Source organism: Hyperolius riggenbachi, chromosome 6 (genome assembly GCF_040937935.1).
Source record: "Hyperolius riggenbachi isolate aHypRig1 chromosome 6, aHypRig1.pri, whole genome shotgun sequence".
Lineage (NCBI taxonomy): Eukaryota > Metazoa > Chordata > Amphibia > Anura > Hyperoliidae > Hyperolius > Hyperolius riggenbachi.
The window spans coordinates 164,570,978-164,597,806 of NC_090651.1; the positions used below are offsets into that span (position 1 = coordinate 164,570,978).

A 26,829-nucleotide genomic window follows, 5' to 3' on the forward strand; every position below is an offset into this window, starting at 1 on the left:
ATTCGCGATAGTGGAAATGAGCCCTTATTCTATATAAAGACACTCTGCAAAGGATTTATACAATGATGCTGACAAGTTTTCCTGCTCGCTACACACTTTTTTTGGCAGTTGGACAGAGCAACTGCCATTCACGAAGTGCTATTGAAAATAAACAAAATCCTGAGGATCCCCCATGAGGAGATGGGCTAGTCCAAAACCTGTTGGTTCTGTCAGATTTCTACTACCTACTGTAAGTGACAGCAACATAGAAGAAAAGTAATGTATGGCTCATTTTACTCTGGAAGAAACCTACTTATCTATATGTGTTTACATGTAGTTTACTTTTTTTCTGCGCTAGTGGTCCTTTAGCATTACCACTCTTTTGTTGTGTTGGGTTGTAATCTTGCGATGCAACTTTACAACGCTATGTCCTTCTGTGAACTTAGGCTTGTGAAGTACCAGTGGACATGATCTGTGCATGAAGGTAAAGTTTTTGCCATCTACTGTATTTAGGAAAGGGTCCATAACCCATTCGCGTTCCGTCGTTTTCACTTGAGCAATGTTCACCTCCCATTCATTAGCCTATAACTTTATCACTACTTATCACAATGAACTGATCTATATCTTTTTTCCGTCACCAATTAGGCTTTCTTTCGGGGGGTACATTTTGCTAAGAGCCACTTTACTATAAATGCATTTTAACAGGAAGAATAAGGAACAAATTTCAGTTTTCAGCCATTATAGTTTTAAAATGCATGCCTCCATAATTAAAACTCACGTATTGTATTTGCCCATATGTCCCCGGTTATTACACCGTTAAAATGATGTCCCTATCACAATGTATGGCGACAATATTTTATTTGGAAATGTGCATTTTTTTCCGTTTTGCATCTATTACTATTTACAAGTTTAAAATTAAAAAAAAAAAAAATAGAAATATTTCATCTTTACATTGATATTTAAAAAGTTTAGACCCTTAGGTAAATATTTACTTTTTTTTATTTTTTTTATTTTTTTTATATTAAACATTTTATTTGGGTATTTTTGGGACGGTGGGATGTAAACCATTGTTTTATAATGTAAATGTGTGTTTAGTTTTATTTTTTTTTAGTTGTAGTTTAACTTTTTGGCCACAAGATGGCGACCATGAGTTTGTTTACCTGGCGTCACTCTAAGCGTAACATACGCTTAGAGAGATGCATGGGGGACGTTGCAGCCAGAAAAAGCGAAGCTTCTGAGAGAAGCTGTCGCTTTTTCAGCGGGGGCGAGGAATCCGTGATCGGGCACCATAGCCCAATTAACTGATTGCCTGGCTAACGAACCACGGGCCGGGAGCGCGCGCGATCGGCCGCGGGAGCGCGCATGGTTCCTGGACATAGTTTCTACGTCCAGGAACTAAAATAGGTTAGTGTACCAGAGACGGTTGTAAGTAAAGATTTTATACTCACCCGGGGGCTTCCTCCAGCTCCATAAGCACGTGTGAATCCTCCACCGTTCTCCCATGGTCTGCCATTCAGCCGCAATCACCCCAGTAACTGGTTCAGTCGCATCACTCTGGGTCTTCTGCGCATGCATGGGAGGTCCGTACATGCACAGAAGACCCCATCTGACGTGACTGGACCAGTTACTGGTGCTCATTGCAGGAGAAAAGTGAGGGACTCGCACGTGCTTATGAAGGTGGAGGGAGCTCCAGGTAAGTATAAAATCTTTACTTACAGCCATCTCTGGTTCCCTTTTTAAGCTCTTTTATTACAACAAGTAAATAGCAGCAGTGACAGACTACTGTTTTGGGCAGACAGGCCCTTTATTCACACTGCAGTAGCCATATAACATTGTGCATTTTTTTTAATCGTTACTGCATGCTGTTTTTTTTTTTTTTTTTTTTTTTTTTCTCCTCCGTTTTTTCTGTTGCTTGCATTCAGGGAAAATCGGAATTGCAGATTGGAATCTGAATCCCAAAACTGATTTGCAGTGTGCACACCCATATGCCACCCAATGAGCATACGATGTATGAAATGGCTACAATGGACACAGTCTAACAAAAATAAACCTCAGACAGATCAGTTTTTGGGTTAAAAACACATTTAATCGATACTAAAATGCAGAATACTGTATTTTGGTATATAAAACGCACCTAGGTTTAGGGCAAAAACCAAGGAAAAACTAAACCTAGTCATCCATGGTCCAGAAGCATCATGTATATTTTCCCCAAATTATTATGGACTTCTTATACCTAGTTTGCTCCTTCGCTTGTGTCGTCCTACGTGCCCTAGTTGGACCCCTGTGTCCTTGTCTGCCCTCCTGTCTCTTCCTCAGTTCCCCTTTTGCCCTCTTTGTCCCCTTCTGTGTCAATTGTCCTCCTCTCTTCTGCTTTGTACCCTCTCGCTGCCCGTGTATAGACCACACAAAGGGAAGGGTGGGAGAGCTAGACTCCCTTGATCATTGAAGAGTTGTTTTGGAAGCAGACAGTGATGATCACTTTACAAGTCCATGGCAGAATGCTTCTGTTGTGAGATCACTCAGTAAGTTTCTGGTGCAAATTGTCTCTCAAAACTGCACGCTGCAATCTTGTCTTTAGTTCTTGCCTCGCAGCTAGAAATTTTGTATGCCGTGTGTATTTACCCTTAAAGGGATACTGTAGGGGGGTCGGGGGAAAATGAGTTGAACTTACCCGGGGCTTCTAATGGTCCCCCGCAGATATCCTGTGTTGGCGCAGCCACTCACCGATGCTCCGGCCCCGCCTCCAGTTCACTTCTGGAATTTCTGACTTTAAAGTCTGAAAACCACTGCGCCTGCATTGCCGTGTCCTCGATCCTGCTGATGTCACCAAGAGCGCACAGCGCAGGCCCAGTATGGTCTGTGTCTGCACAGTACACTCCTGGTGACATCAGCGGGAGTGAGGACATGGCAATGCAGGCGCAGTGGTTTTCTGACTTTAAAGTAAGAAATTCCAGAAGTGAACTGGAGGCGGGGCCGGAGCATCGGTGAGTGGCTGCGCCAACACAGGATGTCTGCGGGGGACCATTAGAAGCCCCGGGTAAGTTCAACTCCTTTTCCCCTAAGCCCCATGCACGCTCAACGGCGGTCTTTTATGCAGCACAATTGTTGAACAACTTTTGTTGTGAAACAAGTTGAAACAGCTAAAGTATTTTGCTATTGTTCATAAAGCTGATTAGACTGATCAGAAATAAATCCAACTGTTGGATTGACTTCTAATCAGTCTTATCTGCTTTTTTTTGAACAACAAAAGTTGTTCAATTGTGCTGCATAAAAGACCGCTGTTGAGAGTGTGTATGGGGCTTTAGGGAAACCTTCAGTAACAATACGCCAATGTTTGTGACTGTGTTTGCAGTGTTGTGTATCTCTATCACGAGGTTCCTTATTCGCCTGCCATAGTGGAGCTGCCTGCACTTTTATCTACTTAAGCTGGCAACCAAATTTAAGACAGTGGTGTCAGGTTGAGTGCAAACTGGGCAGTGCGTGAAAGGTCGCGTTTTTTGTCATGTGCGTTTTTGCATTTTTATTGCGTTTAACATGCATTTTTCTGTGCATTTGTGTTTTTCTTCCCGCACATACTTTTTTTTTTTTTTTTTTTGTTTGTTTTTTGCATCTAGAAACGCAATACATTGACTTTCATTATGTGTGGGGTGTTAAATATGTAACAAAACCAGTGTTTTAAAAACTCATATTAAAAAACCGCATACACAAGTATTTTCATGCGTCCTATTGACTTAACATTATACGCGTGAACGCTGCGTTTTTTTAATGTAACGAGCGTTTCTGCCTAGTGTGTTCCCTGCTTTGTTTGTGTCTTAGCCATGTGTGCTAAACATTTTTTTTTTTTTTTTTTTGTTCTCCATTCATAGTAGATTGGCTGAAGGGAAGGTCAATAAGATGCTCATAATTCTGAGTTGATGTTTTTATGCAGCATTGAAATGGACCAGTCATGGTGCATACAATTTTCATTAACTTTTTATAAGGATCTAATTGGTCATGCCTAGGCTTTATTCATCGATGGTTTAGAAAAAGTACTGGAATCGTGTGTGTGTGTGTGTGTGTGTGTGTGTGTGTGTGTGTTATATATAATATATAATTTTTATTTTATTTTTTTCATTTTGGGGATGGGAGGTTTTTGTTTTTCCCATTGCAGGTGAATTTCTCACGCCTGTCATGACAGTTATTGAATTTGGGAAGTTTTATAGTGGAGAAAGCCATATGTAAAGTTTGAAGGGCGTGTGTGGTGAAATCTAACCGGGCTCATTCACACTACAGAGCGCGTGGACTAATGCGATTTCGTGCATGCGCTGCCAACGCACAGTGATCGCACGGAATGCATGTTGTGGTGCACTAAAGCGTAGACTTCAACAGCTGTACTCATCAGGGAAACGTATGTGTCATGCGTTAAATTGTTCCTAGATGCATGGGAACGCACACCTGTAGTGTGAATGGTACCATGGAAGTCTATGGACTTTCATGTTGCCATATGAATCTTACGCTGTGCGTTGCGTCAAAACTGACAGCGCAGCACAGTGTGAGAATGAGCCCTTAGTATTATGTATACAAGTGCTCTGATGTCTGCCAAACCCAGATTTGTCAGACTGCCAGATGGTAAAATGTGAATCACGTCTAACAAGTCTAACAGCAGCTTCACACCAGTCCAGACAAAGCTACCTCTGGCGCACGTACTCATGCTATCGAGAAAAAAATTTAACCTTTTCACTCTATTTTTTGCAAGTCAAATTCTAGTGGATGTTTAAAAAGAAGAAAAAATCATGAACTTTGGGTATTTTAGCGTACAATATTTTTATTTTTCTATTAGGCTAATACATCTCATTTTTAGCATGTACACTTTATAGTTCAGAAAAGTAAAATATCAGCGGTGGGTTTAGGGTTCTAGGCCACTGGCTGTGCCCCACCCCCTGTAACGTGCACATAGACACGACCCACGCACGCACAGGACCAATGCATATGCTCCTTCCATGCCAGTCTACGACTACTGGACGAAATCCGCCTGTGTGCTGCGCATACACGCCAGGTACAATAGTCGCACAGAGCGACACAGGATGAATCTATATAATTTTCACATTTTTGTATCTTTTATTGCATATTTTCATGAGACAACATTGAGGGCATGACACTTTGGTACAATGCAAAGTACTTGGTGTACAGTGTAGTCCTATGTCCATTGAAGGGAGAAGAGCTAAATGACGGCAATAAATCAGGATGACTAAATAGGGATGGTAGAATCCCTAAGCAAGTTAAACTGGGGACCTTGCTGTCCCTTAAAGGGAACCTAAAGTGAACATAAGAAAAGAAGAAGAAAAATTCTCCTGGGGCTTCTACCAGCCCCCTGCAGCTGCCCTGTGCCCCCGCCTTCATGGAACAATCCTCCAGGCCCCCGCAGATCCAGTCACTTGCATCCTCGATCGCGCTCCTATCGCTGGGAGCGTCCTGCACTGAAATCAAAAAACACGCTCTCACTGTGTGTGTGTGTGTGTGTGTGTGTATAGCACTGACAGATTGCTAGGGCTTAGGGCTAGTTTAGACGGACGACAGGGGGCGTTCAGGCGGCTGGGAAGCCGCGGCGTCATGTGACGTCTAGTTCGGGGGCGGCGGTACGGCGATTGTCAGCTTCGTGTCGCGATCAGCGTCTATCGTCCCTGCAGACATGAAGCTGTGGCGGCTAGCCGGCCCTGGACGCTGCATGCTGCTTCTAGGGCCGGCCGAAACGTTGCGTGGGATCGGAACAACGCGTTTGTGCAATCGACGGCGATGCTAATCGCTCCCATAGCTAACGAGTCCCGAACGCTTGCCGGTAAACGCTGCCAAGTGTCCGTGTGAACCAGCCCTAATAAGTGGGGGATCAAATGAATTTACCTATGATGCCAATGGTCACTTATGTAAGTGTCTCGCTGGGTAGCATAGTGGATAGTACTCTTGCCTTGCAGCGCTTGTTCTTCGGTTCAAATCCCATCCAGGGCACTATCTGCACAGAGTTTGTATGTTCTCCCCATGTCCATGTGGGTTTCCTCCGGGCACTCCGGTTTTCTCCCACATCAAAAGCATACAGATGCGTTCCTAGACTACTATACATATGTATGACTATGGTAGGGATTAGATTGTGAACTCCTCTGAGGGACCGTTAAATGACAAGACAAAATACTCTGTACAGTGCTGTGAAATATGTCAGAGCTATATTAAAAAACTAACTTGTGAACTTGTCATGTGCAGCAAACACTCTGATGCTGTACAAAAACCATTACCCTACTGGACTTAACTCATCTACTCACATTTTAAATGTATTACTGTAACCAATCATGCTTTATTGACAGATTTTCTGAATATTATTAGATGTTCATTGATCGGCTCTATTGGTGCCAGTAAATCACTTGCAGGTTTAGTCAGTGATACTCAGCTGAAAATATTGACTCATGTTAGGGCTGGTTCAGACTGCAACTGCTTTTAGTAAACGCGTGTGATTTTTTTAACCTCCCTGGCGGTCTATTAAAAACGTAAACATTTTTTTTAAATCATGTAGCTAGCCTAGCGCTAGTTCAGAGCGGGATTTCCTGTTTGGCTTCCCCGTCGCCATGGCGACGATCGGGATGACGTCATCCACATCATGGCATCTGGGGGAGTCCCGATCCACCCCTTAGCGCAGCCTGGTGGTGATTGGCCAGGCAGCGCAAGGGGTCTGTGGGGGGGCCTCTAACGCAGCAAATCGGCGCGGAGTGGCGACGATCGGCTTGTACACGCAGCTAGCGAAGTGCTAGCTGCGTTTAACAAAGCAAAAAGTGTGCAAATTGGCCCACCTGGGGCTGAGAAATCCTCCGGCTTACCGCTGAGGTTAAAAGCTCTCACTAATGTATTTGCTGTGTGTTCTTACTTGAGCCATGCGATTTTTATAAAAATCACCAATAGCATTGCATTAGCAAGAGCTTTTCAAATTGCTTATAGTGACCACAAGCCAAAGCTTTGGTACAAAATGAGATGCTTACCTGAAGGAAGCTTCAATCACATTGAGGCTTTGCTCGGTGCACCAATGTCCCCAGTGCTGAGTGCAGCTCCCCTCCAGTTTTGGGCCATGCTCCTCCTCTGTTAGTAGCATGGCCGCTCATGCACAGTAGCACGGAGCTGCTCGTACTTTAGCTGTAGACAGACTGAGTGCTCTGAGAGCTTTTGACATTCAAAGCTTCCATTGGCATGCATTAGAATCGCAGTAAAATTGCAGCATTCGTTTCTTGGGTTTTTTTCCCCAAAGAATCGTGATTGATGCAATTATAGTGCAAGTCAATGGGAGTGGTGTTTTTTTTTTTTTTTAAATATGCTCTGATGGTCAGCCTCTCAGCATTCATAATGTGTCTACAGTCTTATAGAGGGCTTCTGTACAACAAATGAATCACTGAACCTGCCAACCGCTACTAGCAGCAGCATTTGCTGTCACGAGCCGTAACTGAGGGATAATTCACTTTTTCTCCTAAGATATTCTCTCTCCCCCACCTGCCCCCCCCCACCCCCACTGCAAGGTGCGGAAAACTGGTTAAAGAGAAGATGAAAAATAATCTGTTAGGAGAAACCTCAGGAGAAAAAGTGAAATGAATAAGGGCCACGGGCCTATATACACTTAACTTTTTCTCCTGAGTTTCTAACTTGTCAAAATGCCCTTTAAATCTCCAACAAGCAAGAATAGAATGTTTTTGATAGTAGTGTACACACACACGCATGCTGAACCATCTGTCTGTTTTCACTGTCTGGACATTGGTGGTTGTGCATTTTGATATTGGAGAATGTTTGTTTGGTTTTTTTTCTGCATAAAAACTGCCATGTATCATTCTCCTATAGAAATATATATTTTCTTATGATTTGATGAAATTGACAAAGATGCTATGGGCCAAGAACTTCAATACCCACAAACCATTATCTAAACCATTATGAAAAATCGGATATTTTTTTTTTCTATTCCTCCAGTCATCAGTATGTTCAACGATCGTTCAGCTTCTTGGACAGAATGAAGTGGATCATCATCAAAAACAGGTCGTCATGTTGAGTCAGGACAGTTTTTACCGGATTCTGACTCCAGAGCAAAAGAGCAGAGCACTCAAGGGGCAATTTAACTTTGACCACCCAGGTAAGTCTACTTAAACAAATTTTCGCTTGTTAGCATGACTTGCCTTATTCACAAAATTCAGGGTGTGTGCCTATGCAGATATTAATTCAGACTTAAAGAGGAACTGTAACATGAAAAGATCCCCTGGGGGGTACTCACCTCGGGTGGGGGAAGCCTCCGGATCCTAATGAGGCTTCCCACGCCGTCCTCCATCCGTCAGGGGTCTCGCTGCAGCCCTCCGTGGAGTCCGGGCAGCAGTGACGTCAATATTTACCTTCCTGGCTCCTGCGCAGGCGCTCTGTCGGCTCCGAACTACACGGAAATACCCGATCGCCGTCGGATCTTCTCTACTGCGCAGGCGCAAGTTTCCTGCGCCTGCGCAGTAGAGCGGACCCGAATGAGATCGGGTATTTCCGTGTAGTTCGTAACGGAAAGCCGCCACAGCGCCCCCGCTGGAGCCAGCAAAGGTAAATATTGAACTGACAGTCGGCACAGTCGCCGGCTGTTCGGAGGGCTGCGGCGAGACCCCCGTGGGACAGAGGACGGCGTGGGAAGCCTCATTAGGATCCGGAGGCTTCCCCCACCCAAGGTGAGTACCCCCCAGGGGATCTTTTTAATGTTACAGAGTCTCTTTAAGCAGTATGGAATTGATAGTGCATTTGATTTGCCCATTTACAAGGTACATACAATCTGCATTAAATGCGCACCCAAGACCTAATTATCTCATTGAGTATCTGTAGCAGTGACCAACAGAAAGCATCTAGAAAAGCTGGTGTGTTGTCTGATTGGGCCTCCTTATCATTTCAGACTACGTGTTGTCCTGTTTTCTGTTTGAGAAGAATTGATATTACCTTCTGTATGTATTAAAGGCAGGTTGCTGAGGTATGTATCAGGGATAGAGGTAATAAAAAGCCCTGAATAGTTAGGGATTAAAATATCAAGTTCATTAAAGCTTTGTGTCTCTATCAGAAAAAAAAATCTATCTAGTAGATGGCATACAGAGTAATATTGCTATCTTTTCTGATGCAAATTATGAAGCCTAATCGGGATAATGCGAACACTTCCAATCCAGCGCTGGAGACTTGGGTGCAGTCGGCGCCACAATAGACCGTAATGGATATTACAGCTATAGCGGCGCGCAGTGAGTAACTTCAGTGCCGTCAGAAGACGGAACTGAAGTGCCTTATAAAACACTATAATTCGGCCGCCAGCAATTGCTGGAAGCCAAATTTCATTCCCCACTATCCACGTCAACCTAGTGGGGAAATAGTATTTAACGTCGCCGGGAACTTGTGCAGGAGCAGGATAAGCCATACCTGCTGTATCCTGAGTCTCCCGGCAACGATTCCTCTCGTATGCGGATAGTGGCCTTTTCCAACAGAATTTTGACAGCGTGGCCATATGTGCAGTCAGATGGAATTTATGTATTATTATTAATTTATAAAGCGCCAACATAATAATCTGTGGCGCTGTAAAAAGTAAGAAACGAACATGGGGTACATAATAATACAGACAATAGTGTACACCAATATACAAAATACATAATTGGTGACAAAATACAGAATCAATACAAAATGCAGAACTGGTAATGGTGGTGACAAAAGTAACATGAATAAAATGTATAATGAATTCCAAGACACAAATGAGGCAGAGAGCCCTGCTCTTAGAGCTTACAATCTAAAGCCCCATCTACACCATACAATTTTTTTTTTTTTTTTTTTGTGCGATTTGATTAATCGATTCAATTAAATCCAACATGTCCGATCGGGATTTGATCGGTAGTGTGATCGATTTGCCATGGTTTTGCAATGACATTCAACCACACAATCAAATCGAATCCCGATCGGACATGTCTGATTTACAGTGGGTTGCAAAAGTATTCGGTCCCCTTGAAGTTTTCCACATTTTGTCACATTACTGCCACAAACATGCATCAATTTTATTGGAATTCCACGTGAAAGACCAATACAAAGTGGTGTACATGTGAGAAGTGGATCGAAAATCATACATCATTCCAAACCTTTTTTACAAATAACTGCAAAGTAGAGTGTGCAATATTATTCGGCCCCCCTGAGTCAATACTTTGTAGAACCACCTTTTGCTGCAATTACAGCTGCCAGTCTTTTAGGGTATGTCTCTACCAGCTTTGCACATACCAGCTTTGCACATCTAGAGACTGAAATCCTTGCCCATTCTTCTTTGCAAAACAGCTCCAGCTCAGTCAGATTAGATGGACAGCGTTTGTGAACAGCAGTTTTTTAGATCTTGCCACAGATTCTCGATTGGCTTTAGATCTGGACATTGGGCCATTCTAACACATAGATATGTTTTGTTTTTAAACCATTCCATTGTTGCCCTGGCTTTGTTTAGGGTCCTTGTCCTGCTGGAAGGTGAACATCCGCCCCAGTCTCAAGTCTTTTGCAGTCTCCAAGAGGTTTTCTTCCAAGTTTGCCCTGTATTTGGCTCCATCCATCTTCCCATCAACTCTGACCAGCTTCCCTGTTACTGCTGAAGAGCATGATGCCCTGCGGGGGGAGCATGATGCTGCCACCACCATGTTTGACAGTGGGGATGGTGTGTTCAGAGTGATGTGCAGTGTTAGTTTTCTGCCACACATAGCGTTTTGCATTTTGGCCAAAACATTCCATTTTGGTCTCATCTGACCAGAGCACCTTCTTCCACATGGTTGCTGTGTCCCCCACATGGCTTGTGGCAAACTGCAAACGGGACTTCTTATGCTTTCTGTTAACAATGCCTTTCCTGCCATTCTTCCATAAAGGCCAACTTTGTACAGTGCATGACTAATAGTTGTCCTATGGACAGAGTCTCCCACCTGAGCTGTAGATCTCTGCAGCTCGTCCAGAGTCACCATGGGCCTCTTGACTGCATTTCTGATCAGCGCTCTCCTTGTTCGGCCTGTGAGTTTAGGTAGATGGCCTTGTCTTGGTAGGTTTACAGTTGTGCCATACTCCTTCCATTTCTGAATGATTGCTTGAACAGTGCTCCGTGAGATGTTCAAGCCTTTGGAAATCTTTTTGTAGCCTAAGCCTGCTTTAAATTTCTCAATAACTTGATCCCTGACCTGTCTTGTGTGTTCTTTGGACTTCACGGTGTTGTTGCTCCCAATATTCTTAGACAACCTCTGAGGCCCTCACAGAGCAGCTGTATTTGTACTGACATTAGATTACACACAGGTGCACTCTGTTTAGTCATTAGCACTCATCAGGCAATGTCTATAGGCAACTGACTGCACTCAGATCAAAGGGGGCCGAATAATTATGCACACACCACTTTGCAGTTATTTGTAAAAAAATGTTTGGAATCATGTGTACACCACTTTGTGTTGGTCTTTCATGTGGAATTCCAATAAAATTGATTCATGTTTGTGGCAGTAATATGACAAAATGTGGGAAACTTCAAGGGGGCCGAATACTTTTGCAACCCACTGTAATTGAATCGATTAATCGAATCGCACAAAAAAATTGTATGGTGTAGATGGGGCTTAAAGGAATATGGGAGGAAACGAGAGGCAGGGAAGTATACAATAAACATACCCAGAGGTAGTGTGTTTTAGGATATCTAGTAGAAGTGCAGATCTGAGATTGCGATTGGGTTGGTATCTGGAGACTAGTGAGATGTACAGTGGAGAGAGATTGTGGAGAGCTTTGTAGGTTAGGGTTAAGGCCCCGTTGACATTACAAACGCGGATGGCCATGCGTGCGGAACGCAACGCATGCGAATGCACGCCATCCGTGTTTGTATGCGTTGCGTGGCTGATCCCATCATTGACAAGTGAATGGGACAGCCACGCGTTTTTGCAAAAAAATGCGTGCAGCATGCGTTCCCGGACCGCATGCAGTGTGAACATCAGACAGTGCACTGTCTGATGTCGTGCGTGTCGGCCCCCCGCACGCGTTTCCAAAACGCGGCTGGAAATGCGTGCAGTGTGAACAGGGCCTTAGTTTGAACTAGATCCTCTGGTTAATTGGTAGCCAATGAAAAAAGCTTGATAGAGGGGCTGCAGAGGAGTGAGGAGAAAGAGGAGACAAGCAGTCGAGTTCAGTACAGATTGGAGCCTTGCCAAAAAGTAGTATGTTACAATAGTTCAGAGGAGATATTATAAGAGCATGTATTAACATTTGTGTTGAGTTGTGGCCTGACTGAGAAAAGATCGGATGCGAGAGTTGTTTTTGAGTTAGAGCTGACAGGAGCAGGTTAGGGAGTGAATGTGAGGAATAAAGGGGAGAAAGGAGACAAATATTGCCCCTAAGCACTGTGCTTTGGTAACGGAAGTTATGGGAGTGTTAACATTGTTTCATGCAGAGTGGTGGACGGACTGTGGTAAAAATTAGTTTACATTTATCTTAAAATTTAATGAGTAAAACCAAAGTCATGCACCTTGGACGTGGCAATGGTGTAGAGCATCCATAAAGGGCATAAAGCTGGGAACATCCAGACTAGGAGAAGGCTTAGGGAAGACTGATAACTGATATTCATAACAAAAGTTAAAGGTACCTAAACCAAAAATAACTTTCTAACCTAAACACATGAGCAAGTAGCCTACCTTCCGTTATGCCTATTGATCATGTTTTTGCCACTCCTTAGTGGCTGTAATGCAGACTTGTCATTTTGTATGCGTCATCAAAGATGGCGCCTGGACCGCTGAGTGGCTGTCAGAGCGAAAATCTTCTTCTACGAGGAGCTCGTGCACAGTTCCACTTCAGTGCACGAGCGTCTTTCTGTCGGGCTCATGGCTGTGCGGTGGGACTGTGGGCGCATGCGCATTGCTTAGAAAGGGCCGGCTGTGTTTCTCGTGGAACGCTGCAGGCATTCCATGTAATCTGTCGGGCAATCACAGAAGAATGCGTGCGGTAATGGCCACGCACAGTCACTGGTAGATGCTCACGTGAGTGCACACGTGACATGAGATGTGAAGCATGCGCACTAAAACAAGCTGCGCGTGTACCTCATTAGAGGAAAACGCGATCGGCGCTAAAACCCAGAGAGGTCTTGGCAAAATTGAGTGGCTGACTCCTCGACTGGCCAGTTGATGGGGAGCCACAGAGGCAATTGGAGAGGATGGTGGGCAAAACTAAAAGTGCAGACACTGAGGTAAGTGCCTGCTTTACTTAAAAAAAAAAGAAAGAAAAAAAAATGTATTGACATATTTTTGCATAAAACCATTGGCTTAGGTTTCCTTTTAAGCAACTGTATTCCATACCAAGCAGCAACACTAAAGCAAATACAATTCTGGGATACATAAAACTGGAAATAAAATCATGAGAAGCTAGTATTACTACTACCTCTGTATAAATCATGAGGCCACATCAGGAGTATGGGATACACTTTTGGGCACCACACTATAGGAAGACATAGACTTATGCTACGTACACACATGCGACAACGATCGTTCGTTGTCAACGACGAACGATCTTTTAATTGACGAAAGAACGAGCGAAGTAAAGTTAGTTGTAAAAAGTGTGTAACGATCACATTAGAACGAACGTTACACCACGTAAAAGCACTTAATGCGCCTGCGCATAAAATTGTAAAGTTCCTTGGAGAAAAAGTGAAATGCGCATGTCCAGCCTGGTACGAACGATCGTTTCCAACGATGTACCACTTTTGCTAACGATCGTCGGTGGTAAAAATCTGCCAAGACAGAACTTTGTTTTGTAGCGATTTGCCTCGTTCGTCGTTTGCCTTAATAGTCGTTGGTTCGTTTTTTGTAACGATCGTCGTTGGTAAAGATCAGGGAACGATCGTTACAAACGACTATAGTCGCATGTGTGTACGCACCTTCACTAACAAACAGACACAGAACATTTATATTGCGCTTTTCTCCTGGCGGACTCAAAGCGCCAGAGCTGCAGCTACTAGGACGCGCTCTATAGGCAGTAGCAGTGTTAGGGAGACTTGCCAAAGGCCTCCTACTGAATAGGTGCTGGCTTACTGAACAGGCAGAGCCGAGATTCGAACCCAGGTCTCCTGTGTCAGAGGCAGAGCTCTTAACCATTACACCATGTAGTCACTACTAGAACAGGTACAGAGACAAGTAACAAATTAATTGGGGATGGAAGGTCTTGCTTGCTAAGAGGATGGATAAAATAGGCTTATTTAGTGTGTGTGTGTGTGTTGGCTCTGGCTCTGTCGCCGGAGACTGCACGGCCCTGGCCATGTGTGTCCTCGTTCATGCTTCCATGGTCGGGAGCATCCAGTACAAGAATCTCCACTGCGCCTGCGCAGGATGCGATGAGGCGTGAGGACAGGGCCGTGCCGGAACCAGTCTATGAAAATGAAAGTTGCGGCGAGGGACCCAAGGCCAGTAGTGCCCCCCCCCCCCCCCCCTTTAAAAAGTTTCCCTTTAAAAAAAATTTTGCTCGAGGTTTGTGCACATCTTACTTAGCTTGAAGGGTTTCACCTGAAACAGCAGTGCTGTCACTGCTTCTGGGATAGCCATATTGAGTGCCAGTTTCACTTTTTGTGTGTACAGCAGTGTGTTCTGACCACACTGGTGCATCCATTTCTGTGCACAACACAGTACTGTCATAGTCAAAATAATTGAATGGTCAGTGTTGCAAAGCCTGTGGTGTTTCTGTAAAACTCATAGCTCCCTACAATGTGTGGCAATGAAAGGGTGTACCTGGGCCCTAAGAGGTGCTTGTTTTGGCAATGCTCTTTGGATTCATGTCTTTGTAAATCTCTATATTAAAACAAAAAACCTGGAGCTGTGTCTCCGTATTTGACATGGTCTATGATCAGCTTACCTTGTCTGTCTTGCTATTTCAGATGCCTTTGACAATGAACTCATTTTAAAGACTCTTCGAGAAATTATGGAAGGGAAGACTGTACAGATTCCTGTATATGATTTTGTTTCACACTCCAGGTAATTTAAAGGATTGCATAAATAAGCCCTGTGCAAGTTAAACCCAAAATTAAAGACAAAAACCAGGCTGACTAGTTAAAGGAAACAACCGTTAAAAGCAGATCTACTTACCTGGGGCTTCTTCCAGCTCCTGGCAGCTTTGTGTCCTTCACCACAGCTCTGCTCCCAGCTGGGGACCCGGGGGCACCTCCATTGCAGCAGCCAACCTGGCGTGGCCGTGTTGCTTGCAATTGCGCTCACGTAGCCGTAGATCTATTTTTATGAACCCTGGATGTTTCCTTTAAGCACTGTTCACTCCATCCTTCTGCTATTTTTCATAGGTAACCGTGTGGGTGTTCTTCTTCCCTTCCAGGAGCCCTTCAGTCTTTGGCTAATAGTGCAGGTTGCAGGGAAGGAAGCTGCACGCCCCACTGCCTATGAAAAATTGCAGGTATGATGGGAGATGGTCAGTGAGATGCTAATAATTCTGGCTTGCATGCAAATTGTATGCAGAATGGATTTGGGCCAATCATTCAATTTGCAGAAAGCTGGAATTGGCACCCTGTTGACCATCTCTAGTATCAATGAGCAATGCTGGGCACTAGCCCTGCAGTGTGAGTTTGCTTGTTTTTATTTGGGTCCAGATGGACTTTAACGTACTCGCCATAGCCAGTATCGGCATGTTTGCATTTTAAAATAAAATCAGTAATGAAATGTATATTTTATTATTCCAAACCTCACATTTAAATGGCCGCTTTCAAACTACGGTTAGTTCTCCTCTCCTTCAGTATGTTTGCTCAACTAGTTTAAGTATTAAAACAAGACTTGTGGATTTAACTAAATGGCCAGTAAGATTGCCTATCCTATTATGCTGTCAGATTTGTAGCTCTGTGATAGAAACTTCTAGAAGGCAACATTATGCATTGGATGATCTGTATTTATCAGGCCCATATGTTTCTACTTTTCTAAACAGTTGTAGTACGTGATAAAATCCGCGTTCATTATAGGTGCAGAAAACCCCCAGGTCTATTATGACTGCATTTTGAATTGGACAAGTTGCAGCTTGATTCCTGCTGCTTAGGCAGCATTTTAGGAAAGATACTGTTCTCTGCGCGCTTTGGTTGGCGGAGAGAAAGCGGTAAGATGTCTAGAAAGCAGCATTACATAGAAAACAGGTATCCCCACCCCCTCTTCTTAAAGTGAATGGGAATGGATATGTAAAAAAAATAAGCCAGATACTTAAAGAGAACCCCAGGTGTGTTTAAAGAATGTTATCTGCATACAGAGGCTGGATCTGCCTATACAGCCCAGCTTCTGTTGCTATCCCAAACCCCACTAAGGTGCCCCTGCACTCTGCAATCCCTCATAAATCACAGCTGTGCTGTGAGGCTGTGTTTACATCTGTAGTGTCAGTCTCAGCTGCTCCCCCGCCTCCTGCATAGCTCCGGTCCCTGCCCCCGTCCCTTCCCTTCCCTCCAATCAGCAGGGAGGGAATGGATGCAGGCGGGGACTGGAGTTCTGCAGGAGGCAGGGAGAGCAGCAGACTGACACTATAGAGATAAACACAGCCAGCTCTGACAAGCTGTCAGCAGCGTGGCTGTGATTTATGAGGGATTGCAGAGTGCAGGGGGACCTTAGGGGGGTTTGGGATAGCAACAGAGGCTGGGCTGTATAGGCATATCCAGCCTCTGTATGCAGATAATAATCTTCAAACCCACCTCGGGTTCTCTTTAACCTCCTGAGCGGCCGAAGGCTGCCGCTCAGGCCCTGCTGGGCCGATTTTCCTCAAATAAAAAGCAGCACACGCAGCCGGCACTTTGCCAGCCGCGTGTGCTGCCTGATCGCCGCCGCTCTGCGGCGATCCGCCGCGAGCAGCGGCGAAAAAGGGTCCCCCCAGCCGCCCGAGCCCTACGCAGCCGGACCAATCAGTTCCGGCCAGCGCTAAGGGCTGGATCGGAGTCGGCTGACGTCCATGACGTCACTCCGCTCGTCGCCATGGCGACGAGGAAAGCCAAACAAGGAAGGCTGCTCATTGCAGCCTTCCTTGTTACTTATGCTTGCCGGAGGCGATCAGAAGAACGCCTCCGGAGCGCCCTCTAGTGGGCTTTCATGCAGCCAACTTTCAGTTGGCTGCATGAAATAGATTTTTTTTTATTAAAAAAAAAACCCTCCCGCAGCCTCCCTGGCGATCTCAATAGAACGCCGGGGAGGTTAAGGATAGGGAAGGCTCTGAGTCCTATAGAGCCTTCCCCACTCCTCTCTGTCACCGTTCCAGCGCTGGCTCCCTTGTAACAGTATTCAACCAATTTGGTCAAATACTGCTCTCTGCTGCCAAAGGGAGGCTTCAGAAGTCTTCAGGAGCCCAAGTGCTCCCGCAGACTGGTCCGCTCCATGCTGCGCACGCGTGAGTGCCCTCTTGTGCACTATGGAGCTGCTTGTCTTCAGGAGTACTCGGCTACCGAAGACTTCTGAAGTCTCCCGCAGTGGGGAATTCAAACGGAAGAGCTGCCGCTGCAACAAGGGGAGATGGAAGGCTCTATACTTACCCAGGTAAGTATCTGGTTTTTATTTTTTTACACATCGATTCAATTTTTTTCTGTTGCTCAAGGACCCTTTAAGTTACAACTCACCAAAATGTCAGAATAAAGGTCTTGTAGACAACCCGCGCATAATAAAACTAGAACACAAAATTGTTGAAGTAATTAAATTTATGAATAAACTTAGTAAATAGTAACTGTACAAATAAGGCACCAGACTATACAGTATGTACATATATACCAAATACACCTCCCGCGTGAGGTATATTTTGAAACTGGGATTGGCACAGAGGATGACCTCACAATCTGGGCAGTAGAACCAGGATTCCTTTCATACATTTTTCCCTTTGCTATCAGTCTTAGGCGGCAGGCAGAGAGTAGTCAAAAGCCAGGCAAAAATCTATAACAGTGAAGCTATGTACTCACGTCACAATTTTGCAGACAACCTATGATTTTTGAGTACCAAACCGTCGTTTCTGCGTTGTGGATACAGGCACACGACCACGTGAACGTTGTGCTGCAATAATGACCGTGACGGATCAAATTGCTAAGATCCCCGTTGACTTCCACGTAAAGTACCTTGATCGCTCGAAATCTCGTTCGCTCCCAACGAATGATGTCTCGTATACCCACCGGAAGGAAGAAGTGTCCCTGATGACCGTTGTCAAGGGGACTTCACAGGACCCGCCGGGTGGGGAGTATGGAGAGTAAGGCAGATCAGCAGAAACACTTCAGAAGCAGACGGGAACCAAATGGCTATATTGTTAAAGGGAACCTTAACTGGCGGGTAAAAAAAAACTCACTTACCTGGGGGCTTTCCCAAGCCTCCCGCAGCCGTCCTGTGCCCGCGCCGGTCCTTCGGTGCCCTCCGGTCTCCCTCCGCGGCTAAGTTTCGTTTTCAGCGTCCTCTTCTTCCGCATTCCCCGTCGTAAAGAGCCGTAAAGCGCGTCCGCATGACGCAAACGCGTCATGCGGACGCGCTTTACAGCTCTTTACGACGGGGAATACGGAAGAGGACGCTTTGCCCGAGGACGAAAACGAAACTTAGCCGCGGAGGGAGACCGGAGGGCACCGAAGGACCGGCGCGGGCACAGGACGGCTGCGGGAGGCTTGGGAAAGCCCCCAGGTAAGTGAATTATTTTTTTTTACCCGCCAGTTAAGGTTCCCTTTAAGCTCATTTGAAAGCACAGGATGTTATAAGCCATGGCTGTCATGTGACACAGGGGAGAGATCAAATTACAATTTGTGATTAGAGACAAATGAGGAATTAAGACAGGCTAAACTCTCTATATACATACTGGCTGCATTTCTCTGTTTTCCTTTTGTCTAGTGAAGGGGTCCAGATGGGGGATTAGACAGGCTAAACTGCCTATATGTGTGCAGGCTTAGGCTGCACTTCTCGTTTTCCTTCTTTCCTGTGCTTGAGTTCGGGTCCACTTTCATTACGGCGCCGCCCCGATGACATCATGCCGCTTCATACTGCCGCTGATTGGTCACCGGGATCCACAGGAAGAGGGGAGATGGGTATGCCGGTGGCCTGCAAGAGAGCCCTAGAGTCCTGCTAATTTAGCTAGCCTGAGCGTTGCTTACGCTCGGGCTTACCTCTTCCAGCATCTAAACTTTAGCCTGAGCTACGCTCTGGAATACCGCCAGGGGGTTAAAGAGAACCAAAGCTGGATCTAAAAGCAAAAAAAAGCTTATCCGATCTGGGGGGTTTGTCGGATCAGGTACGTCCATTACCTCCTATCTCCGCCGCTCCTGTAATCCATTAGTTCCGCTTTTGTAACCTTTGGGGTCACAATGGTACAGAAGCAGATTCTGTGCTCTCCTGCGAGAGCACAGCACTGATTGACGCGAAGGAGGCGGGGAACAAGCAGCGGCAAGCCAGATAGAATGCTCTGATAGGTGGGAAGGGACATTACGCAGGAGTTTATATTCTGCAGAGGGACTCCCCTTCCCTGTTTGCCAACATCTCAATGTCAGTAAATAATTGGGGGGGGGGGGGCTAGCAGGGTGCAGAGGACACGGAGAGCGGCAAGCAGGACACAGGTATGTCCTTCAGATGGTAACATGCCTGTGCGTCCCTCCTCCTTCCCAGTGATGGATAGATATAGATAGTGTTGCACGCACGCACGCACGCACAGACACACGTACGTTTGGTCACACCTTCTAATTCAAAGAGTTTTTTTTCTTTATTTTCAGGACTATGAACATTGTAGATTCACACTGAAGGCATCCAAACTATGAATTAACACATGTGGAAGTATAGTACATAACCAAAAAGTGTGCAACAACTGAAAATGTCATATTCTAGGTTCTTCAAAGTAGCCACCTTTTGCTTTGATTACTGCTTTGCACACTTTTGGTATTCTCTTGATGAGCTTCAAGAGGTAGTCACCTGAAATGGTTTTCACTTCACAGGAGTGCCCTGTCGGGTTTATTAAAGTGAACCTCTGGACTAAAAATCGACTCCGCAGCACTGAAAAGGCTTTGTGTTTCTTTAACAGTTTCACAGCATCAGAACTTTATTTCTCTTATACAAGCCTAATTTTTAGCTGCACAGAAGAAAACTGCCCGGGCATTTTTCCCCTGATGCTGTGCAAAGCATGATAGGATTTTTGATGTTGTTGCTCTTGTTCTGCTGTTTTGGTGCAATTTTTTTTTTTGTACATTTTGAATTTGACATTTGAAGCCTAGCATGTGCAGCTGGGAGGGGTTATCAGGACACAGGACAGTTGGAACTGTCTCCTGCTCCTTGTCACATCCTTTCAACCAAAAAGATGGCTGGCCCCATGACAAAGATGGCAGCCCCCATAAATCACAAACATTTGCCTTTTCTTTTAAAACAGGGTGGGTAAGAGATTATATTACCTATCTATTCTAATTAACATAACGAATGTAACTTAATGAGTGTTTGTTTAGGCTGAAGTTCCCCTTTAAGTGGGATTTCTTGCCTTATAAATGGGGTTGGGACAATCGGTTGCGTTGTGGAGAAGTCAGGTGGATACACAGCTGATAGTCCTACTGAATAGACTGTTAGAATTTGTATTATGGCAAGAAAAAAGCAGCTAAGTAAAGAAAAATGAGTGGCCATCATTACTTTAAGAAATGAAGGTCAGTCAGTCCGAAAAATTGGGAAAACTTTGATGGTATTTGAGACTGCACTTGTGGACACTTTCAAACGCTAAAAAGAAACTGGCTCACATGCGGACCACCCCAGGAAAGGAAGACCAAGAGTCACCTCTGCTAGAGGATAAGTTCATCCGAGTCACCAGCCTCAGAAATCGCAGGTTAATAGCAGCTCCGATTAGAGACCAGGTCAATGCCACACAGAGCTCTAGCAGCAGACACATCTCTAAAATAACTGTTAAGAGGAGACTGTGTGAATCAGGCCTTCATGGTAGAATATCTGCTAGGAAACCACTAAGGACAGGCAACAAGCAGAAGAGACTTGTTTGGGCTAAAGAACACAAGGAATGGACATTAGACCAGTGGAAATCTGTTCTTTGGTCTGAGTCCAAACTTGAGCTTTTTGGTTCCAACCACCGTGTCTTTGTGCGATGCAAAAAAAGGTGAACGGATGGTCTCTACATGCCTGGTTCCCACTGTGAAGCATGGAGGAGGTGTGATGGTGTAGGGGTGCTTTGCTGGTGACACTGTTGGGGATTTATTAAAAATTGAAGGCATACTGAACCAGCGTGGCTACCACAGCATCTTGCAGCGGCATGCTATACCATCTGGTTTGCGTTTAGTTGGTCCATTTATTTTTTCAACAGGACAATGACCCCAAACACACCTCCAGGCTGTGTAAGGGCTGTTTGACCTGGAATTAGAGTGATGGGGTGATGCGCCAGATGACCTGGCCTCCACAGTCACCAGACCTGAACCCAATCGAGATGGTTTGGGGTGAGCTGGACTGCACAGAGAAGGCAAAAGGGCCAACAAGCGCTAAGCATCTCTGGGAACTCCTTCAAGACTGTTGGAAGACAGTTTCAGGTGACTACCTCTTGAAGTTCATCAAGAGAATGCCAAGAGTGTGCAAAGCAGTAATGAAAGCAAAAGGTGGCTACTTTGAAGAACCTAGAATGTGACATTTTCAGTAGTTTCACACTTTTTTGCTTATGTGCTATACTTCCACATGTGTTCATTCATAGTTTGGATGCCTTCAGTGCGAAAGTAAAATGTTCATAGTCATGAAAAAAATAAAGAAAACTCGTTGAATAAGGTGTGTCCAAACTTTTGGTGTGTGTGTATATTGTATTTTCCATCTAATACTCCAGATGTTAACCTCTTATGATTTTTACATGGGGATTTACAGGGAATTGTCTTCTCTTAAAGGGACCCTGAGCAGGTGATAAAAATTTTTTTACACTTACCTAGGGTTTCCTCCAACCCACCGTAGGCCACGAGGTCCCCTGGCGCCCTCCTGGGTCCTTCCCTTGTCCCGGCTCTGGTTACAGGACAACTTCAGCCTGAAGTTGTCAAGTCTACTTGCCGCTTTCATGGATTGCGGCATTACGCCTGCCGGCTATGCTTCATTACGCCGGCGTGATGACTCATAGCGGGTGTAATGCCGCAATCCACGGAAGCAGACCTGACTACTTAGCCGAAGTAGTCCTATAACCAGAACCGGGACCAGGGAAGAAGCCAGGATGACGCCGGAAGACCTCGTGGCCTACGGTGGGCTGGAGGAAGCCCCAGGTAAGTGTACATTCTGTTTTATCACCTGCTCAGAGTCCTTTTTTTTTAAGCCAAATTTTACATGTGAGTTTGTTTGATAAATAGCATTCAAGTACAATTTCTTGCCTATCGGTAAAGAGCATTTCAGACATTGGCATTTTAACCACTTGCCGACCGCCTTAAGCCGATGGGCGGCGGCAAGGGCTGGGCCCAAACGACCGCAATACGCCCATCGGTGGTGGCGGCGGGCGTGGTTATGCGGCGATCGCGTCATTCGTGACACGATCAGCCGCCGGTGACTGGCTCCGCCCCCTCGCGCTGCAACCCGCCGGCCGTTCGGAAGCGCCGGCGGGTTACTAGCACCCGCATCGCCGCGCACAATGCGTATAATAGGCTTTGTAATGTATACAAAGCCTATTATACAGGCTGCCTCCTGCCCTGGTGGTCCCAGTGTCCGAGGGACCACCAGGGCAGGCTGCAGCCACCCTAGTCTGCACCTAAGCACACTGATCTCCCCCCCCCCCCCCCCCCCCCTTCCCTCTGATTGCCCACCTCCCAGACCACTGTTTGCACCCAATCACCCCCCTAATCACCCATCAATCACTCCCTGTTACTATCTGCTGTCAACGCTATTTTTTTTTTTTACCCTAAACTGCCCCCTGCTCCCTCCTGATCACCCCCCACCCTTCAGATTCTCCCCAGACCCCCCCCCCCCCCTGTGTACTGTGTGCCTCTATCTCCCCTGTAATAACCCACTGATCACCTGTCAATTACCTGTCAATCACCCCCTGTCACTGCCACCCATCAATCAGCCCCTAACCTGCCCCTTGCGGGCAATCACCCACCCACACCAATAGATCGCCCGCAGATCCGACATCAGATCACCTCCCAAGTGCAGTGTTTAAATCTACCCTAAACACCCACTAATTACCCATCAATCACCACCTGTCACTGTTACCTATCAGATTAGACCCTAATCTGCCCCTAGGGCACCCAATCATCCGCCCACACCCTCAGACCTGATCACCTCGCCAGTGCATTGCTTGCATCTATTTCCCCCCTCTAATCACACCTTGAGACACCCATCAATCACCTCCTGTCACCCCCTAGCACACCTACCCATCAGATTAGGCCCTAATTTGCCCCGTGTGGGCTCCTGATCACTCGGCCAAACCCTCAGATCCCCCTCAGACCCTCTTCCGATCACCTCCCCAGTGCATTGATTGCATCTATTTTCCCCTCTAACCACCCCCTGAGACACCCATCAATTACCTCCTGTCACCCCCCCTAGGACTCCTATCCATCAGATCAGGCCCAATACAACCTGTCATCTAAAAGGCCACCCTGCTTATGACCGGTTCCACAAAATTTGCCCCCTCATAGACCACCTGTCATCAAAATTTGCAGATGCTTATACCCCTGAACAGTCATTTTGAGAAATTTGGTTTCCAGACTACTCACGGTTTTGGGCCCGTAAAATGCCAGGGCAGTATAGGAACCCCACAAGTGACCCCATTTTAGAAAGACACCCCAAGGTATTATGATAGGTGTATGACGAGTTCATAGAAGATTTTATTTTTTGTCAAAAGTTGGTGAAAAACACAAAAATCAATTTCCGCTAAGTGTCATTTTTCACTAACTTGTGACAAAAAAAATAAAATCTTCTATGAACTCACCATACACCTAACAGAATACCTTGGGGTGTCTTCTTTCCATAATGGGGTCACTTGTGGGGTTCCTATACTGCCCTGGCATTTAAGGGCCCTAAACCGTGAGGAGTAGTCTAGAAAACAAATGCCTCAAAATGACCTGTGAATAGGACGTTGGGCCCCTTAGCGCACCTAGGCTGCAAAAAAGTGTCACATGTGGTATCGCCGTACTCAGGAGAAGTAGTATGTGTGTTGTGGTGTAATTTTACACATGCCCATGCTGGGTGGGAGAAATCTCTCTGTAAATGGACAATTGTGTGTAAAAAAAAAAAAAAAAAAAAAAAAAAAAAAAATCAAAGATGTGTCATTTACAGAGATATTTCTCCCACCCAGCATGGTTATATGTAAAAATACACCACAAAACACATTATACTACTTCTCCTGAGTACGACGATACATGTGTGACACTTTTTTGCAGCCTAACTGCTAAGGGGCCCAAAGTCCAATGAGTGCCTTTTAGGATTTCACAGGTCATTTTGCGACGTTTGGTTTCAAGACTACTCCTCATGGTTTAGGGCCCCTAAAATGCCAGGGCAGCATAGGAACCCCACAAGTGACCCCCGTTTTAGAAAGAAGACACCCCAAGGTATTCTGTTAGGTGTATGATGAGTTAATAGAAGATTTTATTTTTTGTCATAAGTTAGCGGAAATTGATTTGTATTGGGTTTTTTTTTCAGTGTCATTTTCCGCTAACTTGTGACAAAAAAATAAAATCTTCCATGAACTCACCATACACCTAACATAATACCTTTGGGTGTCTTCTTTCTAAAATAGGGTCACTTGTGGGGTTCCTATACTGCCCTGGCATTTTAGGGGCCCTAAACCGTGATGAGTAGTCTAGAATCCAAATGCCTCAAAATGACCTGTGAATAGGACGTTAGGCCCCCTTAGCGCACCTAGGTTGCAAAAAAGTGTCACATGTGGTATCGCCGTACTCAGGAGAAGTAGTATGTGTTTTTGGGGTGTATTTTTATACATACCCATGCTGGGTGGGAGAAATCTCTCTGTAAATGGACAATTGTGTGTAGTAAAAAAAACAAAAACAAATTGTCATTTACAGAAAGATTTCTTCCACCCAGCATCTGTATGTGTAAAAATACACCACAAAACACATTATACTACTTCTCCTGAGTACGGCGGTACCACATATGTGGCACTTTTTTGTGCGCTAAGGGGCCCAAAGTCCAATGAGTACCTTTAGGATTTCACAGGTCATTTTGCGACATTTGGTTTCAAGACTACTTCTCACGGTTTAGGGCCCGTAAATTGCCAGGGCAGTATAGGAGCCCCACAAACGACCCCATTTTAGAAAGAAGACTCCCAAAGGTATTCCGTTAGGAGTATGGTGAGTTCATAGAAGATTTTTATTTTTTTTTTGTCACAAGTTAGTGGAAAATGACACTTTGTGAAAAAAAACAATTAAAATCAATTTCCGCTAACTTGTGACAAAAAAAATCTTCTATGAACTCACCATACTCCTAACGGAATACCTTGGGGTGTCTTCTTTCTAAAATGGGGTCATTTGTGGGGTAGGTATCGCTGTACTCAGGAGAAGTAGTATAATGTGTTTTGGGGTGTATTTTTTACATATACCCATGCTGAGTGGGAGAAATATCTTTGTAAATAGACAATTGTGTGTAAAAAAATAAACAAAATTGTCATTTACGGAGATATTTCTCCCACCCAGCATGGGTATGTGTAAAAATACACCCCAAAACACATTATACTACTTCTCCTGAGTACTACAGTACCACGTGTGGCACTTTTTTTGCAGCCTAACTGCGCTAAGGGGCCCAAAGTCCAATGAGCATCTTTAGGCTTTACAGGGGTGCTTACAATTAGGCACCCCCAAAATGCCAGGACAGTGAACACACCCCACAAATGACCCCATTTTGGAAAGTAGACACTTCAAGGTATTCAGAGAGGAGCATAGTCAGTCCGTGGCAGATTTCATTTTTTTATTTGACGCAAGTTAGAACAAATGGACATTTTTTTTGGGGGGGGGGGGGATTTATATTATCCTGGAATTTTAGCACCTCATGAAACCTGACAGGTGTTCAGAAAAGTCAGAGGTGCTTCAAAATGGTAAAATTCACTTTTGGCACCATAGTTTGTAAACGCTATAACTTTTACCCAATCCAATAAATATACACTAATTGGTTTTTTTTTTTTTTTTTTTTTTTATCAAAGACACGTAGCGGATTAACTTTCGCGCTCAAATGTATAGGAAATTTTACTTTATTTGAAAAATGTCAGCACAGAAAGTTGTCATTTTTTGGACAAAATTCATGTCTTTTTTGATGAATATAATAAAAACTAAAACTCGCAGCAGCAATCAAATAGCACCAAAAGAAAGCTGTATTAGTGACAAGAAAAGGAGGTAAAATTAATTTAGGTGGTAGGTTGTATGAGCGAGCAATAAACCGTGAAAGCTGCATTGGTCCGAATGGGAAAAAAAGGCTCTGGTCCTTAAGGGGCGAAAAGACTGTGGTCCTCAAGTGGTTAACAGGCCGCCTTATGCTTCCGTCATGAATGACTCCCAGCATACAAAGTGGGTCCCTGGACACTGCAAAGCCCATTGACTAATTTATGCTCGAAGGTTCTCCAATTACATTTTTAAGTTTGGGACTGGTGGATAACTTGAGAACTCCTCCATTTAGATAGTACTATGCATCCAATATCCCATGCACTGCTCCTCTGACACACGCATTCACACTCCATGGACAAGCTCTCCAGTAGACAAGAATGTTGCATGCCTCTCAGCCATTAGTTTGATTTTAAAAAAATAAATAAATCAGGGTAGCTCGACCCCTTAACCTCACCTTCCAATAGGGAAAGCTTTGATACTTACCCAGTGCTTACTCTTATACACTATAAACACATCTAAGTCCCATGTCGTCCTCCCGCGGTCTGCCAATCTTGCCTCCCCTTCATGGATTCTGCAGGGGAATG

General features: G+C 45.0%; 1 protein-coding gene across 2 annotated transcripts in view; it reads left to right on the forward strand.

Annotated features, from left to right (window-relative positions):
* Nucleotides 1–26,829, forward strand: part of UCK2 (uridine-cytidine kinase 2) — an 84,970-nt gene that overhangs the window by 20,695 nt on the left and 37,446 nt on the right. For both annotated transcript variants that reach the window (XM_068242665.1, XM_068242666.1), the window contains exons 2-3: nt 7,948–8,107; nt 14,876–14,972. In XM_068242665.1, coding sequence (XP_068098766.1) covers nt 7,948–8,107; nt 14,876–14,972 — 257 coding nt within the window. The remainder of the gene's footprint in view (nt 1–7,947; nt 8,108–14,875; nt 14,973–26,829) is intronic.